At 38.7% G+C, this 16478-nt stretch overlaps 1 protein-coding gene across 1 annotated transcript in view; it reads right to left on the bottom strand.

Annotated features, from left to right (window-relative positions):
• Positions 1-16478, bottom strand: part of MICAL3 (microtubule associated monooxygenase, calponin and LIM domain containing 3) — a 162921-nt gene that overhangs the window by 71835 nt on the left and 74608 nt on the right. Inside the window, exons 16-21 of the mRNA XM_086755798.1 lie at positions 16015-16188; positions 14812-14904; positions 9384-9479; positions 7157-7213; positions 5145-5249; positions 2502-2609 (exon numbers count right to left, since the gene is read on the bottom strand). Coding sequence (XP_086611924.1) covers positions 2502-2609; positions 5145-5249; positions 7157-7213; positions 9384-9479; positions 14812-14904; positions 16015-16188 — 633 coding nt within the window. The remainder of the gene's footprint in view (positions 1-2501; positions 2610-5144; positions 5250-7156; positions 7214-9383; positions 9480-14811; positions 14905-16014; positions 16189-16478) is intronic.

The following is a 16478-nucleotide window of genomic DNA, read 5'->3' on the forward strand; positions in this document are numbered from 1 at the left end:
TCAGAAATCACCAGTACAGTCCAGGATCAACTGTAACAATGGAAAAGGCAGCTTGCATTTTGCCTTTTCTAAGTGCTCTAGAAATACGATGATGATGAAGAAAGCAGATCTTATTTTCGCTTGTGGGATATTTTGCACCTGGAAACCTGAGCATAGACACTTCTCAAAGACAAGGCCAAATATAGGTTAAGATTTTAGGTTCCAGGTAAAATTGGCATCAGAAACAAAGATTTTTTAGAAGACATGTTACATAGTCTAATGCAACATGTTGCTCACAACAGCATATGTATATCCTTAGCAACTGGAAAGAATTCATTTACAGAGCATTCACAGAGCAGTTAGAAATCCTTAACTGAGGAACTCATAGCGATTAAAAAATATGTATTCTTCCAATGCTAAAAATACATAGAGGTTTATATGAAAAAAAGATGTAAGAGCCTCATCCAATGCATTAAAGCCATACCTGCGTACATCTGGAACATATAGTTGTTCAATTGTGAACATGGCTTTATGACTAGGCTTTTCTCCATCATGGGTATTGACTGACTCCATAACTTTGGAGATCTAAAAACCTTCCAGCATTCTGAGAAATCTAGGCAAGTTGGCTGTTACCTTAGATGGTACAAAATGAGTGTTTGCAAGCCAAATTCAGTCACTGCAGGAGAGGAGGAAGTGTTTTTCACAGGAAATACTTACAACCGTTGGCAATAATTACATGGTTAAGAAAATGATGTGGTTATATCCCTGTTAGCTCAATCACACTGCAAATGCCATGTATTTGCGCACAGCAGCAAGGAGCACGCCAAGCAATTTTCCTTTTCCAGACTAAGCAGCATTGTGAATGTTTCTAGCTGGAGTCTCCTCAGTAAATGAAGGATCATCTGAGAGACACTCCAGCTTCTGGCAAGTGTAAAATACCAAGGATAACAGTACTCTGAAGGAAAGGACTGAAATTGTATCTCAAAACTCTCTTTACTCATATGGCAGAACTTGTTTGAAGCACTTCAGTTATTTCCCACAACTAATAAAGCAGCATGAATTTCATACATGTGGTTATTAGCCTTTTAGGAATGTTTAAGACTTTCACATGTTCAGACATGAGGACAGCAGGAAGCATCACAAAAGCTAAAATTCATCACAGAATAGGTGGTACTTTGGGAAAAAAAAAGATTTTGAAAATGGAGTGCTCAGCCATCAGAGATTACCGCTACTATCAGTGAAGTCCTAATTCCTTGACCTCTGTGCCACTGCAGTAATGAGGGTTTATTTCTGCCCAGAAAGAACTTCTACCTGACTACTGACTCCACTCCAAAAGGCAGAGCACTCACAGTATTTATATATGCAAGAAATAATACATGATTTGTCTTTCAAAATTTTCCACATTTCATATTCTTGCTCAGCTAATGTGTGCACATGCACATGTGCAGAGTTTCCTTTCAATGTCATGCATCATATCTTGTTAAATATTAAGTTTAAAATTATGCCCACTGGAAAGATTTTCTTCCTTTCATTCAACATTGATCTTTAACTGACAACCATAATCATTTGACCAAGAGTCTTCCATTTTCCTCTAAAAGACCAGAAACCTTTGAGGCTTTTTAAGTTTTCTTAAAAGATAGTCCAAGCTTTTCCATGGGAAAAATTCTCTTTTAGCTGAACTAGGTTTCCACTGAATAAGTTTTAATTTGAAACCTTCGTCCAAACTTAATTGCAGATACTTCAGGATCTTTAAATTTCTACCAGCACATATGAAGTTCCATAATTAAAAAGTAATTATGAGAATCTTGACTCACACTACCTTGGACTACTGGGTACAGGAAATTTACTTGCTGAAGTTTTTATTTAGAGTTCCGTGTTTCTGGTTTGTTATGCTTTTTTCCCCCGATACATCACATCTGGCCTAATACTAGGTCTTAAATGAAGCATTTTATCTTTATTCCCATGGCCAAAATCCTTCAAGATAGACAACATTCTGCAATATTTTCAAGAGTGGGCAAAGAACCCACTCCAGCTTAAACCAAATCAAGTTCATGGTGTTTATGTATGACAACTGCAACTGGTTCAAATTTTCCGTGATTTTTCAGAAAGCCAAAGTACTTTTTATTTCACACTATCCATTAAGCATATATGCACAAACACATTCTGTAGTTTGGCCCAAGATCTCAACAAAAGCAGCGAGCAAAACAAGAAAGCTTTACCGCAAAGCCAGAAGGACTATAAGTGCTCAAAAAAACTGATTTGAGAGTGAGATGTACCACAAGCTTTTAATTTATACCAAACATTAAACACTTTTATGGCTGCTTTATGGCAGACAATAACCAAGCTGAGCCACAGGTTGTCTCTGGCTTCTCATTTGTGCATGAATATGCACAGACATTGCATTCTGCAGGTGATGCATTGCAAGCCTAGCCATCTCTTGTGGTGTGTCCTTGGCTGGTGGGACCAGGGTGCAGCAAGCAAACACAGCTGAGTGCACCTTGCAATGCTCAGGCCAATGCTACCTGTCGAAGAGAGTCAGATGAAGGTGAAGAAGGGCGATTAGAAGAACGGAGGCTAAGGGAGAGCTCCCACTGGTCAACAAAGAATCGACGAGACGGTTCAGTCTCAGGCTAAAAAATGAAATAAAAATCAAAACAATCATACATGGCTACAGAGCAAAGAAAGGAGAAAATAAAAAAAACCTCGGGCCCTTCTGCCCACTATCAAAAAGAAATTCTTGAAGACTCTTGTAGGAAAACTTGGAGAAAAATGACCAGCATATCTTCACTTTCTCCCTAGTGAGGCAGAGTAAGTTATTCTTAAGTTGTTCTTTACTAGGTTTGAATTTATTTAGGACCATTTGGAAGCAGTTACCTATTTCCACAGATGTCCAACCTCCTGTAATGCAACCAAGCCACTAGGAAAGATCCCAAATAAATTTCCTCTGCTCCTCCTGTATCTCCCATTGTTCTGTATTACTGGCCCAAGGCACTAAGACTGTATTTCAGGCCATGTGAGACCTCTTCTATATTTTAACTATATAAACTAAAAGCCTGCTCTCCTTGGGGATGGAAGAGAAAGAAATTAACTTGTATGCATTGTCAGTAATTAGCAAATTTTCAATCTAAAATTTACTGTAAGCAGATTGGAAACATCACACTGAAAAGAATGAAACAATATAAAACAATCTGCTGTTCTTGCTTATCAAAGGACAAACAATAAATCCCAAATCAACAATCTGCATCCTTCTGAAACTGGTTCCTCACAGAAGAATCCAAAATTTGGTCTTCCAACATACCCCTCTCCTTAGCTCTATGGCTCATTATGCCTGTCTTTCCCAAAATACTTCATCTAAATAGGAGAAAACCAATAACTGGAAGTATCAGACAAACAGCGCTAGTAGAAACTGTACATTCTTACAAATTATAATCTGAAAATAAAAAAAAAAAATGGAAATTTCTAACATTTTACCCTCTTTAACAAGAAAATTATGTTTTTCTGTATAAAAAGGAAAAATACATGTCACGTAGCTGCATGACCCACGAAAATAGCCATTTCTAGCCACTTAGAACAGCCTAGCCTCAAGATTAAATCTACTGGACAAAATGCAAAATATCCTGGCTTCATAATTTCCTCAATTTAAAGAACTGTAACTTTACTTACACACAAATTTTCTGTACTTAAGATCACCAACATTTAATCAAATTTCTTTTCTGAAAATGTCTGTCTTTGCTAAGCTTTCTTTCTCTTACTACTCGATTTTTCTTGTTTTCTTCCTTTAAATACCACATCTTAATCTATCATTGCCTGCAGTGTTCCAACATCTGTTTCCTCTTTTTCCTTTCTGCGCTATTCACTTTATCCTTTTCTCTACTTTGTGTTCTCTGTCTCCCCTTCATTTTCTCTCCTCCTTAATTCTGCACTATAAAGAATTTAAATAGTTTCAAAAATAATTTCTGTCTTTGCATTGTAATGCTGTTAATCTTTTCCACTCTCAAGAGGAGCTTTAAAGTGCTAGAGAGCAATACAAAACGTAGGAGCAAGATGTTTGGGTCTAGTTGTTCATTTCTGTATCATTATTTCAACTGAGTAAGGAAATGCATATGAACATGCTGCCCTTGCGTCATGTCCAAGATCTTCAGTTGTATCACCCATTAACAAATGCATGCTAATATGCTTAAATTAGTCTTCTTACCCAGTCTTTCATGGTTTATTCTATGTTTCCAAATTCTACCTCAAATCCAGCCAAAGGTTCACTCTTCCTTCCTTGAGAACAGTCAGTTTCACTGACTTCAATTATCAGCAAAGACAGCATCCCAAAAGAATGGCAATGGAAAGCAATCTAAATGTTATAAATTTCCTTTTGACATGGCTTGGAAAGGGTATGCCCACCAGCAAAAGTTCTGGGACTGTTTATACTCCAGCCCAAGAAGAGAGCTTGATTTTGGATGGTTAACTCAAAACGAGTTATGAAAAAAAAAAAAACCAAACTTATGTAGATGGTGTTTTTCAAAAGCACTCTCCAGTTTGCCAAATGCTGTTGAAGGTAACAGAAAACAGAGATAGGGCCAAGCAATTAGAAACTAAAGAAACCACTGTTGAGACTGGCATACTCCCATATGCCAAAGATGACATACTGGAGAGAAAATTAAGCACAAAACCAAAACAAAAGTGTACACTGGAATCAAAGAAAATCTGCACAAGCTGCCAAGTCTACCGTTGGAAATAAGTATGCAGGAAGTATGGACACAAAAGTAGTACTTCAGAGCCAGAAATTATGTTTGGAAAATGTGAATATTCTTGCTTCCAGAAGCAAGTAAAATTCATGAGTGACTGACTGATAAACAACCACTGTGAGTTTATTTGTTCTGGAGTGCAGCTGGTTTTCAGCATGTACTCTGAAACTTTTTTACTTTGTTGTTTATATTGTGTTTTGAGAAACAGAAACACTGCCATTCATCAAACAAGGAGACAGTTAAGAACTGGCAAGTAGGATAAAAATACTACACAAAATAGACTTGACCATGTCTTTTTAACCACATGGCTGTACAACAATGGTCATCGTATTTTTTTGGCGAACTTTTCTATCCCTCTGATCCCAGATGTCATCGGTACCCAGAATCTCGCACTGATACAGTACACTAGATAGGCAGGGCTGTAGTCACCTGATGCCTCACTGCAGGTCTGGAGTCCAAGAGGGCAGTCAGCTGACATGCCCTTTGCTCAACATTCTCAGGCGTTTGGTCATCAGAAAATAAACGAGGAGATCTCTGTGACATGAGGAAGGCAGAAGGAAGTAAACAAACCAGCCAAAAAAGCCCCAAAAGAGATAGACATCGGAATGCCAGACAAAAGGTATGAATTCACATGCAGAACAGCAAGAGGAGCTCCCATGTAGAGACTGTTTTGACTCCAAATAAATGGAAATTATTTATTTCCAATGTCTGCTGTTCTAATGAAGTGCTAAGTTTTGAACTTCAAGCCCAAGAAAAAACAGTTGAATTAGTCATTATTCACAACTGTCCAACCTAGGACTGCTGCAGCCAAACCCAAACAAGCGCGTGGCCTCTCTCTTTGGCATTACCATAAAAAAAAAACAAAACAAAACACACACAAAAAAAAAAAAACCACAAAAAAAAGGCTTTATCATGCACAAAGGAGCTTATTTGCCAACTTATTTCACCACAGTTCGCAGTTCTCAAGAATTTCTTTTACACATCTAAACGTGCATATACTTGTGTTTCTCAAATTTTGTGCACAGAAACGCTTTTTTTTTTAAGGCAATGTACTTCAATTCTCATAAGGAATGAGTTTGTCTCCACTGGTATATAAAAAGCAAATGCTGTACTTACAAAAGACAGAATGTTTAATGAGACTGGCTGGCTGAAACAAAGCACAGCGAAATCAAACCATCACAGAAGTTGCCAGTTTTACTTCTGCAACTTCACTGCCCTACTTGTTCTTACTGCACTGTCACGTCAGCACATCACAGGCACAATATTTGACACCTCTGCTATTCTGGTCCTTCATATCAATCTTCTTAGAATGTTGTGTGGTGTACTTAGTGGCATGGAAAAAAGACCTGGCTTGTAATCTGCTGTACAGGACAGGAGTGTCACCTGCAATATCACACAGCCTTCAGCTATTTTTTTTGTGGAGTTCAAAAGTAAATGGACCAGGACCTACAAACATGTGCATGAAGAAGCCTCAGGCTTGATCTGTCAAGAATGTCCGGGTGCTGCTACATATTGCTAACTGTCCTCCAAAGCAGAACAGAAAATTGGGTTCACGCTTAATTTACGAGAAAGACTTTTCCCTTTCATGTGCATTAATAATACTCTCTATTTTCAATTGCTTTCAGTTCCACCTACTCCTTCCTACTAGATCATTTTCACTAAAACTGGGGCCTATTATAAAGCTGTGGGCTTCTGTGTCACTGCAGACACACGCTTATTCATTTTCTACTGCCTGTCAGAAAACATTCGGCCCACAAGAGTCTTTTGTTACAACACATTCTGAAAGTTGCAACAGTTTTATAGCTGGCTACCACTTATGACTTAATTCATTCAAAGCCCTTACTGGAATGTCAATTAATTTGTCAATATGAATTCAAATCAACCAATTCTTCTGAGTGCCTATCTTTTCTTTTCCCATGCTTCTGTATAATACTGAGCCATTCAGACAGACCGTTGAATATTTCATTGTTAAGAAGGCTTCAAAGTCTCTATGCTAAATAATGCCTTATCATTTTTCCTTTTACTTCAGCCTGTAGGAGGCAGGATGGAATGCCAGTTGTTTAACCATCCAGAAAGCAAGCAGTGGAAACAATGCAACCATGTTCGCATGAATTAGCACAGAACATAACTCTTCTTGATCTGCCACAGCCAAAGCACACTTCAATATAGAGGTGTAAGAGAAAAAGTATGGGAAGAGCTTAAGTGCTAGATCTATAGCAAAATAAAAGCATAGAGCAAACTGTTGATGAAGGCTTGTTATGCATTTATGTGGGTATCACACAGGAATAATCTCTCCTAATTGACTCTCAGCAGTTCCAGCGTGTTAACAGCAGCATTAGGATAAGTGTGTTTCGCTACCCAGTATATTTGCTCTCTGTATTACACACATCCACCACAGCCTTGTGTCATCAGCATCCATGCCATTTGTTCATGCTCTTTACCCTTTCCTGTCTGGGACTCTGCTCCTCAGGATAGTCAGCACCAGGTTCCCTGTTTCTCTGCAGGCAAAAATTATGAGCTTAATAACAACCACAGACCAACTTCATAGTCAATCAAACTTCATCTGATTTTTCTTACGATGCAGGCAGAAGAGAGGCCATAATGATAGCAGATAGAAGTTTATTAAGAAGAATATTCTAAAACTGGCAATAATAACTTGGATCCTGTAGGGAAAATTTAAAAAAAACAGTCCGTACATATGCATATCAGGTCAGTAAACCACAATATGGTACCGCAATGTATTGAAATTAGTATGATAAAGATGGTAAGACACTCAGCATGACATATCCTGTGATGTTAGATCAAAGGAAGGAAATTGAAAGTTTAAAAGAAGTGGCAGAATGAATGCATTAGAAGTGCAGAGGCAGAAGTTCTAAAAGACATCAGTGTAACAAGGACATAGATCCATCTGACTCTCTATGAGGCCTGGGCCAAGAAAATTTCAGGAAAAGAAATCATTCCTAAGGAAAAAAGAATGTCTCCAAAAGCAGACTCCTCTCGACTGAGTCTAACATCAGTTCTGCAGCACAGGTGGTTAAAATTCCCCAGGGTTAAAAGGAGGAAGCAAAAAAAAAATTTTTTTAAATTTATTTGAGCAAGAAGACATGCAAAAAAAGTTTCCTACAGAACACAACATAGGAAATGTTCAAAGTGCACTTGGACTCAGAAGTAGTTGGCTCTTACAACTGAACTAGGCAACCAAAAAGACACAGGACAAAAAAAACAGCTGGAGAAGCTAGGAAGGGAAAACACAGAGCTAAGGAGTCCTTAGTGACTGAAAGTCAATTTTTCTGTATGGAAAATGAATCCCACACCATAGATTAAAAAGTAGAACTCAGCATTTAACTGCCTTAGTTTCTCTATCTATAAGGGTGGGGGAAACTTCTCTCATAAAATGTGTCTGTCAAAATTTTCAAATTATGTTGACAAGAGGAAGGCACCTAGCTATCATATCATCTGATAATATTACACTCAACTCAGTTTAAATGTGGGTTTTGCTAATGAAAAGGGCTTTCCCCACCCATTCTACCTAGATGTCCTTTCCTCTATCCTTTCTTGCACCATGCTGTTCACAGGGTGCCAGAAAACAAACCACTTTTTTGTTACATCAGTTTTAAATCAGATCAGTAAGCAGACCTGACCTGTCTTGCAGATGTAGACACCAGAGGCAGCAGAGAATGTGTGCTCCCGAGGCTGGCAATAATTAGATCAGATTAAATGTAACTTGTAACAACACTCTGAGAACTCACAGCAATAAAGCAAGTCAAACTTTATGTCCAAGAATAAGTCTTGTCTAGTCTCCTGAAAGGTAACATGCCTTTACAGGGTTTATAGGCATACAAGTGTTCAGAGGAACATTTTCCACCTTATGGAGAAATGTATTTGTACAATTCCTATTTAAAGTTATGGGAGGTCTATGGAATTGCAGCTGCCTTTTTATCAGCTCAAGGTTAGTTCAGGATTCATCAGGGAGGAGTGGAATTTATTACTGCAGTAGGAAAACGAAACAAAAATTGAAAAAATATACAACTCAAAGAAGCAGGACAACCACGCACAATAAGACAAATATTAGAGGATTTCAGCTAATATTTAACTAGAAGGACAACAAACACATATGCACAAACCTGTGGATGCACATTTATACACTAAGAACAGCTCTCATTGCTCCAAATTCAAACTCAGACAGACTGAACATGAGCTCTTGGGAGATAAAGGTTTGGGTATGGGGGAAATAGCAAGACCACACTGGACATGTGCAGGCCACTACAACACTCTAAAAAGACCCTTCATACAAGTAATCCTGAAAGAGTTTCACGAATACAAGGGCAAATTTTCATTCACACTTGTCTAAATGAAGAGTGGAGATGGAGAAAAGTTACATTTTCTTTCGCTGCACTACATTGCTGCAACTCAAACCTGGAAAAGGCTGCTGTAACTACAAATTACCCTGCAGTAAAATCTTGGAGTCTCCAGTGCATCAGATAATCATCATAACCATACTTCTGATGAGCTAACACCAACCTACGTTTCTAATCTAAGAGGCTGAGGAAGCCCTATCACAATATGAAAAATGGAAATGCATCTGTAAATGGGATATCCGGTAACCAATCTAGTCACTTGTGCAAGCAGTAATGAAGAGAGAGGGACAGAGCATGCAGAGGGAATCACCTGCTGCCTGGGATACGGTGGAGAGGAAGGTGGAGTGGAAGAAGAGAGCATGATCACTTTTTTGGGGCAGGTCCGAGAACGTTCCTTACTTCTCAGCTTTTTTTTAAAACAGAAAAAGAAAAAAAAAATCATAATAATGGTAGAAAAGAGATAACATTACCATTGGCTTTGGGAAGACAGGCCCATGAACTGAGAGACTGTAATCCTAAACTCACACCTCATGAATGATCTAAAGCCAAATTTTATCTGAAGTTGAAAGACCAACGTTTTTCACCCATAGCCACACAATCACATGTTTGACAGATACTTGTAGGGGCAGCCGTACTTATATCAATCATCAGCTGAGTTTCTGACGCAAGGTCTTACAATTGGTGAAAGGCACAACTTGGAACTCTCCACAGCATGACTGGACTGCTCTCTTTGCTTCAAGAAAAATTACTTACTCCTATGCCTTGTGATGTTTAGAGATATCCACCCCATTGTCCTAATTACTCTTGCTTGCAGTTCATTAGCAATACAACCCAAGTCATACTGTTCTCTTCTCAGCTTCAGATCCCTCCTCTTTAACTTACAGATACTAACCCACCTCAGGCAAGTTAAACTGTACTCCACCATTCTACTAGAACAGAAATACAGCTGTTACAGCAAAAAGGTAATCATATTTAATAGTCTGAACATTACACAATGCACATACATGTCCTCATTTTTATATGCCAGAAAAAAATGCCTTCTAGTTCTGTACTGCCTTACTATGTACAATCTTTTCTCCACCACTTCTTGATTACTAATGTATCTTCTGCCTGATTTTTCCTTTTCTTTTGAGTTCTCACCAGACCATATCTGGAAAGTGTTGCATTGTGAAAAAAAATGTTGTGTATCCAAAGCCACTGTTACATAGCCTCCAAAGAAACAGCATGCTGTTTACAGATATTACAGATGTTCCTTACTGCCCTTACAGCTGAGCTGGCACTAACATCTATTTGGGTGTACTCTTCCCTTTCAGGGGCAGAGGGGAACTAAAAATCAACTCTTCTAATTCAAACAGATGCTACAAGCAGCTTAAACTAAAACTAAAGCACATGGCTTTGCACTGAAGTGGATGAGGAATATTTATATGCTGTTTCCAAAGGCTTAGCTGTGAAGTCACTAATTTCTAGCCGAAAGAGTGATAATGTTTTCAATCACTACAGCTGTCATGGACTTTCATCTGACAATGGCTGAGTTTGCATTTCAAATTTCAACATTTTCACCAACTTGTGTATTTTTCCATGGCAGATCTCAGAATATAACATTGTACAGGTATACAAAGCACACGTTCAGTCCGACAACAGGATGCATTTGTGAGCATGGAAAGACAAAGATGGCTATAGGAGAGAAGAAAGATATATCAACAGATTTAAATAAGGAATTAAGTAGGGAAAACAATATTTGCAGAGATCATTGGTGTTTAAATTCACTTCTGTTAAGACTCCAGCTCCTGCTGACTGTGGTCGTCTCAGTTAGTCATTGTATATCTTCAAAAACCACAGTTCCAACAGAATTATTGAAAACAGTTTGTACTGCTCCACCTTTATCACACTTCAGGGGACCATCTCAAAAGAACAAACATCAGACTTCCAGAGGCAGAAAAGATTTGCACCAAAAGACGTGATCTCCATCTTACAAGCATGTTTGCACACATCAGTGATTTAAGCTTATGCATTACACGCATACCTTGTTGCTGTTAGGAGACCTATGAAACTATAGCAAAAAACTGCTCAAAGTCATAAGCTGAAAGTTTGGAAAGCCAGGACAAAATTCAGTTTAAAAGGCTCATCTCCCAGACCATATCCAAACAGTCAGATCCTCTTCTGGATAGATTACATGGCTTTTCAATGGCTTCATGATCCCTGATGGGATGCTCTTTCCCAAAAGCAGGCAAAATGGCCTTCCACACATCACAGAAGATGTTTTTATAGAAGCAGGCGCTCATTTGAGGAACCATGAAACATATTCCTTTTTTTTTTTTTTATGAGATATTACCATCACATAAAAAATTACACACATTTCTACTGTGCACACACACTTAACGATATCTTCATGCATTACTAGTTGCTGCCGAGGTGCTCATAATAGCACAAACTGAATTTTGACAACACAGATCAACATTCTCAAAGCTTGTCGCAATAAAGCAAACTCTGTAATCGAATTCATGAGGAAAAAGCAGGCCACAGAATGCTACAAGCAGCAGACTGGTGAGGTTTTTAACCTGCTTGATCTTTTGAAGTTTGTCCCTTTCCAAGAGATACAGCATTAAAGGTCTTGTGATCTAAGTAAAAACTGCTTCAGAACAGATTCTGACAGGATTTCACTCCTTCTAGGAATCCTGTCTTAGCAAGCTGTACAACAGACACAGAGACAGTCTGCCTTACAAACTCATTGAAACTCCTGGCCTCGTGACTCTTAAACTCCAGGGCAAAACAATATTCTAGATTTAAACTGATACAGAAGTACAGCTAAGGAAGTCCATCTGACAGACACTGGCAGGAAATAATCCCAGGTAGATGTAAATTTTCCACCAAAACTGAGGGTCCAACCCAAACCACATCCTTCACAACTGTGTAGGTTCTCCTCTGTAATCACTCTTACGCTTTTGCAGTATACTTTTACCTTCCATGCAGTTTCCAAGACACAAGACCAAACCTACCAAACATAAAATGCAAAACTTTCCTTCTCCCGAAGACCCCTGAGGACCTCAAGAATATTAGACAACTTATGGTTTACCTGAATAACGTGTCACCACTTTGTCCCCTTAGGAACTGCTTTGCTCCTCTTCAAAAGACTCTTCAGTAGAACGTATTTGCTATGTGATATATCTCATATCCAGTCACTGACAGAAATTTCTGCTCATAAACTGACACCTGTGCCAAACAAGACAACCCTTTCCCATGAACAGCTCTTTCTGGTAAACATACATTCCCCTAAAGAGCTCGTCAGGAGCAGTACTAATCCTTCAGTATCTCCAGTAAAATATACAGGTAGCCCACACCAACTCCACAGTTGGTAAACTATGGCTCAGAAAATACCTTTGTAGCCAGAGTGCCCTGTATAACAGCAGAAAGCCATTTCAGTACTGTAGTAACACACAGTCTCACAGCTATCACATTCTGCATGCCTAAGCAGCTAGAATTAGGAATCTCAGCAGCCAGCTGAAGCACTGCTTCAGCAACAGATTCCTGCAGGATGGATTTCTGTCCAAGCCGGGCAAAGCTGGCTGCTTGGCTTAGCAGATGGCTTCCTGCCCCAGCTAATCTCTGATCAGTTGAGAATAAATTATTCTATAGCTTTTGAATGTAGACAACTGATGTTCTTCACTTCCTCAGGCAAGTGATAAGGAACCATATCAATTGTTTCTTTGACCCTACTGTATCCTGCAGATTTTGCATCCTTGAGATCTAGTTTTATTTTTCTCCATTTCAATTGTCAGATGAAAAGCACTGCTAAATCAGCATGAAACCTGGACCCAAGAACCAACCATCTTCTGTTGATGCAGTAAAGACTATCAAGGAAAGATCATCTCCAGCTGTAATCTTGAGAGGGAAATTATCCACGCAAGGCAATCAATGTCAGTGTTGAATAAAATAATGTAAGTCCTCTGAAAGTACAATTGTTACAGAAAGATTTTTCAAAGATCTGCCCTACATTGCTGCCTATATAGAGATGCTATCAATGTTGAGGGAGACCAGAAGGACTTTTTTTTCTCCCTCCTCCCCCTTTTTTTAAATTATGTAGCGCAAGCAAAAACAAGAACAAAACCAACAACAAAGTGCTCTCCAGTGAGGAGAAAATCCTCATCATAAAAGCAGGAAACAAAAGGTTGTCCTTTTTTTGATCAATTACAAAAGGATGACAAGAAGAACTGCGTTTCACCATAAAGGCTTAATTATAAAGCCTTCATAAGTTTCAATAGCAGGTTTGAATACAAATCTCAAAGTTGTAGGGACGTGATCTTCTCCAAGCGCTAAAACACGAATCTTCATCCTTCTGAACTGAGATAAACTGGACCGCATTGGCTGTCTTCCCTTTTTTTGTGGGGTAACATAAGCAGTAATCATTATGTGACTTAATATTGTACAGCCATATTATGCTCTTCTGCATCAGTTCTTTGGGTTCTCCTCCTTTACCAGGGAAGCATTCTTAAAAAATGAAATTTGCCTTAATCAAGGATGAAATGTATCCACCTGAAAGTGCTCATTAGCCTATAAAGAAGATTTTAATGAGACAGAATGTAAAAGAAAAAACACTGAGTCAGGAAACCTAAACATAATGTTGACATAAGTTTCAGACTCTCTTGACAGTCCTACTGTCAACAATTCCCTTTCTTCCTTGGAGACAAATGTTGTAGATCACTGCACTGGTCACAACATGCAGCACTAATTGTGTTGAATGCCTTGAACATGAAGTTCACCATGAATCCACAAAGATGTAGAACAGTGAATTTCCAAACTACTGTAATCTTCTTCCTCTTGACTCCAAAGTATGCTCTGATTAAACTGCAACTAGAAAGAAGCAGATGTTTCTCCAAATTATGGCTGCCAGAAAAATGTATCTCAGCACTCTCAGAAACATGACAAGGCCATTTGCACAGGGAGACAGTGGAAGCAAAGGAAGTCAGTGAGATAAGTATCCCTATCTGCCTGAAAAGATTGTCTGTCACAATCCTTGCTTTTGAAAGTGCACTGCCGAAAGAAAAACACCAGCAATGACACTGCGCCAAAACACACAAAAGAAAAATTTATATCTGCTGATTTTTCTGCTGTTGATCCCTCTTCTGACACACTCTGTGGCAGAAAACCTAAAATTTACTTAATTCACAGTAATACAGGAATCTACAATGCAACGAATGTGAGAAGTTGCCAAGAACAGCTCGTTTGTCATATAGAAAAGGAAATCACTGTAAAGTCTCCTGTAACTGCAGAACACACAAGATTTTACATGTGAACAGAAAAACTGATAACCAATTTTACAATTTATACCAAGGAAGAGCTTTAATATCAAAGATGGCGTGACACCTTTAACCTCATTGGTTGAAATAACTGCTTAAATATTTTCAATTTTTTTTCCTAATAAAAAAATCTAGAGATATTCCGGATGATAAAATGCCTACACTAGGCTGCATCTGTAGGCAAAGTCTGTGCTAAAACATCCACTGAAACCTTGGGAAGCTGAAACTGGCATAAGAGTGTAGCGAAGATTTGACTAAGCCCTTTTGAAACATTAAACCATGCATCATTACCAAAGGCAGATGTTGATTTTATACATTAAAAGTTAAATTATTTAAAATAATGGACTCACACAAGGTGCTAGAAAAGGACTGGTTTAAAAACAGGACAGTGATAGCTGGTGTTGGGTGCAGGCAATGAATTATATTCATAATCAGTTTCTTTACCTGTTTCCACTGGGGTATGGGAGCAAGACGGCCCTGCTCTCGTCTGCTGGATGGTTGGTTGTGAACACGTTCTTGATAAGGCAGGACAGGTTGCTGCATGCAGGTTGTAGGGAAAGTAGTTTGGGACCAAAGAGGAAAGATAAAATAGTAAAGGAAACTCAAAGAAAGCCAAAGGAATAGGATACAAAATAAGACAGACAAACATTTAAGAAAAAAAACAGGGTACGGGAGAATTCATTTAGCAAGTAAAATAAAAAAGGGGAAAAACCATCAAAAAATGGGAAACTACATATGTTTTGGACCTTCCCTTTATTTTGACTGTTCCGCCAAATCAGTCTGGTTATTCTAGCCAATATGCAGTGGCTGAGGAAACATCTGATTGGTAAAGAGTGGGATAAGCGTCACCATTTTGAGATTCTGTTATAGTACCAACACTGATGTGCAGCGTAGCAAAAACATACTTGGCCTAGCTTTGAGGTAGCTAGGTCAGGTCCCACTCACAATCTGGCCATGGCAGCACAGAGCTTGGCACAAGCTATGAGACAGACTACACAGCAGAACAAGAACTCAGGCACTTAAACCATACTGAGCCTTATACTGCTGACACTGCGCTGCCAGCAGTAGCTTAAAGCAACTAAATTTAACTTCAAAGACAACTACCCTGCAGTGGCAGTAGTTCAGATACCATCCTGAACAACCAGCAGTCATCAGGAAGCCTCACTTGAAATGACACAGATATCCCGATTGCAAAGGAACTCCCAGGCATTCATCTGCTGCACTTAAACACACACACAAAACTTAATCACAGTTCACAAGAACAAACAGACATAATCTGGCATGAAAAAGTTCAAATCAAAAATTAAGTGGTAGCTCTTAAACATTAGAAAAGGGATGTTCCTGGAAAGCTTTTCAACAGCGATACTAGTTATAAAAGAAATCTAATTGCTGCTAAAATGTTTTCTGAAATAAATTATGTAACATAATACAGGCAGCAACAAGGAAACAGGCTTTCATTAGGAAGTTCCTCTCTATCTCATACTCCCAAATTTTAAATTTTTCTCTTTTGAGTGAGATTCACACTCACCTAGGAGAGCCTCTGAAGCAGAAGAGCACCCCTAGCATCCTGTCTCAAGGAATGCATGTTATTATTCATTATTTTCCTCTGTAATTCCAAAATAAAGGGTTTTATTATCCTTCTCCTACCTGTCTTCGTAAACTTGAAGACTGCACTGGTGCGTTCTCCTCAAACTTGGCCAGTAGTTGGGTTGCCATAGACTTGACTTTGTTCTGATTCCCAATGGCAGCATCAATTCTCCTCTCTGTCAGGGCGCTCACCAGTGTGGGCCTTTCTTCTCTGTAGCTTCGTGGGATGTCCTCCTAACAATCAAAATTTAACAAGATGCAACTGGATCACCTTTTCCTTTCTACCCCTTTGCTGTCATAGGTTTCTAACACTGTGGAAATCAAATCTATTAGTCTGCACTTGAAAGCTAATGCTTTAATTTCCTTTGGTATGTCATCAAAAGTTCTGTTAAACTTTACTTATCTTTTCAACCTTATTTGACACACTTCTCTACCAAAGAGATCACAGTTGAAACACTGCCATGAATCCACTGACACAAAGCAAAGGCCTATCTTCAAACCTTCATTGACAACTAAAGCACTAA

This window comes from Chlamydotis macqueenii, chromosome 1 (assembly GCF_036417535.1).
Source record: "Chlamydotis macqueenii isolate bChlMac1 chromosome 1, bChlMac1.mat, whole genome shotgun sequence".
NCBI classification, from domain to species: domain Eukaryota; kingdom Metazoa; phylum Chordata; class Aves; order Otidiformes; family Otididae; genus Chlamydotis; species Chlamydotis macqueenii.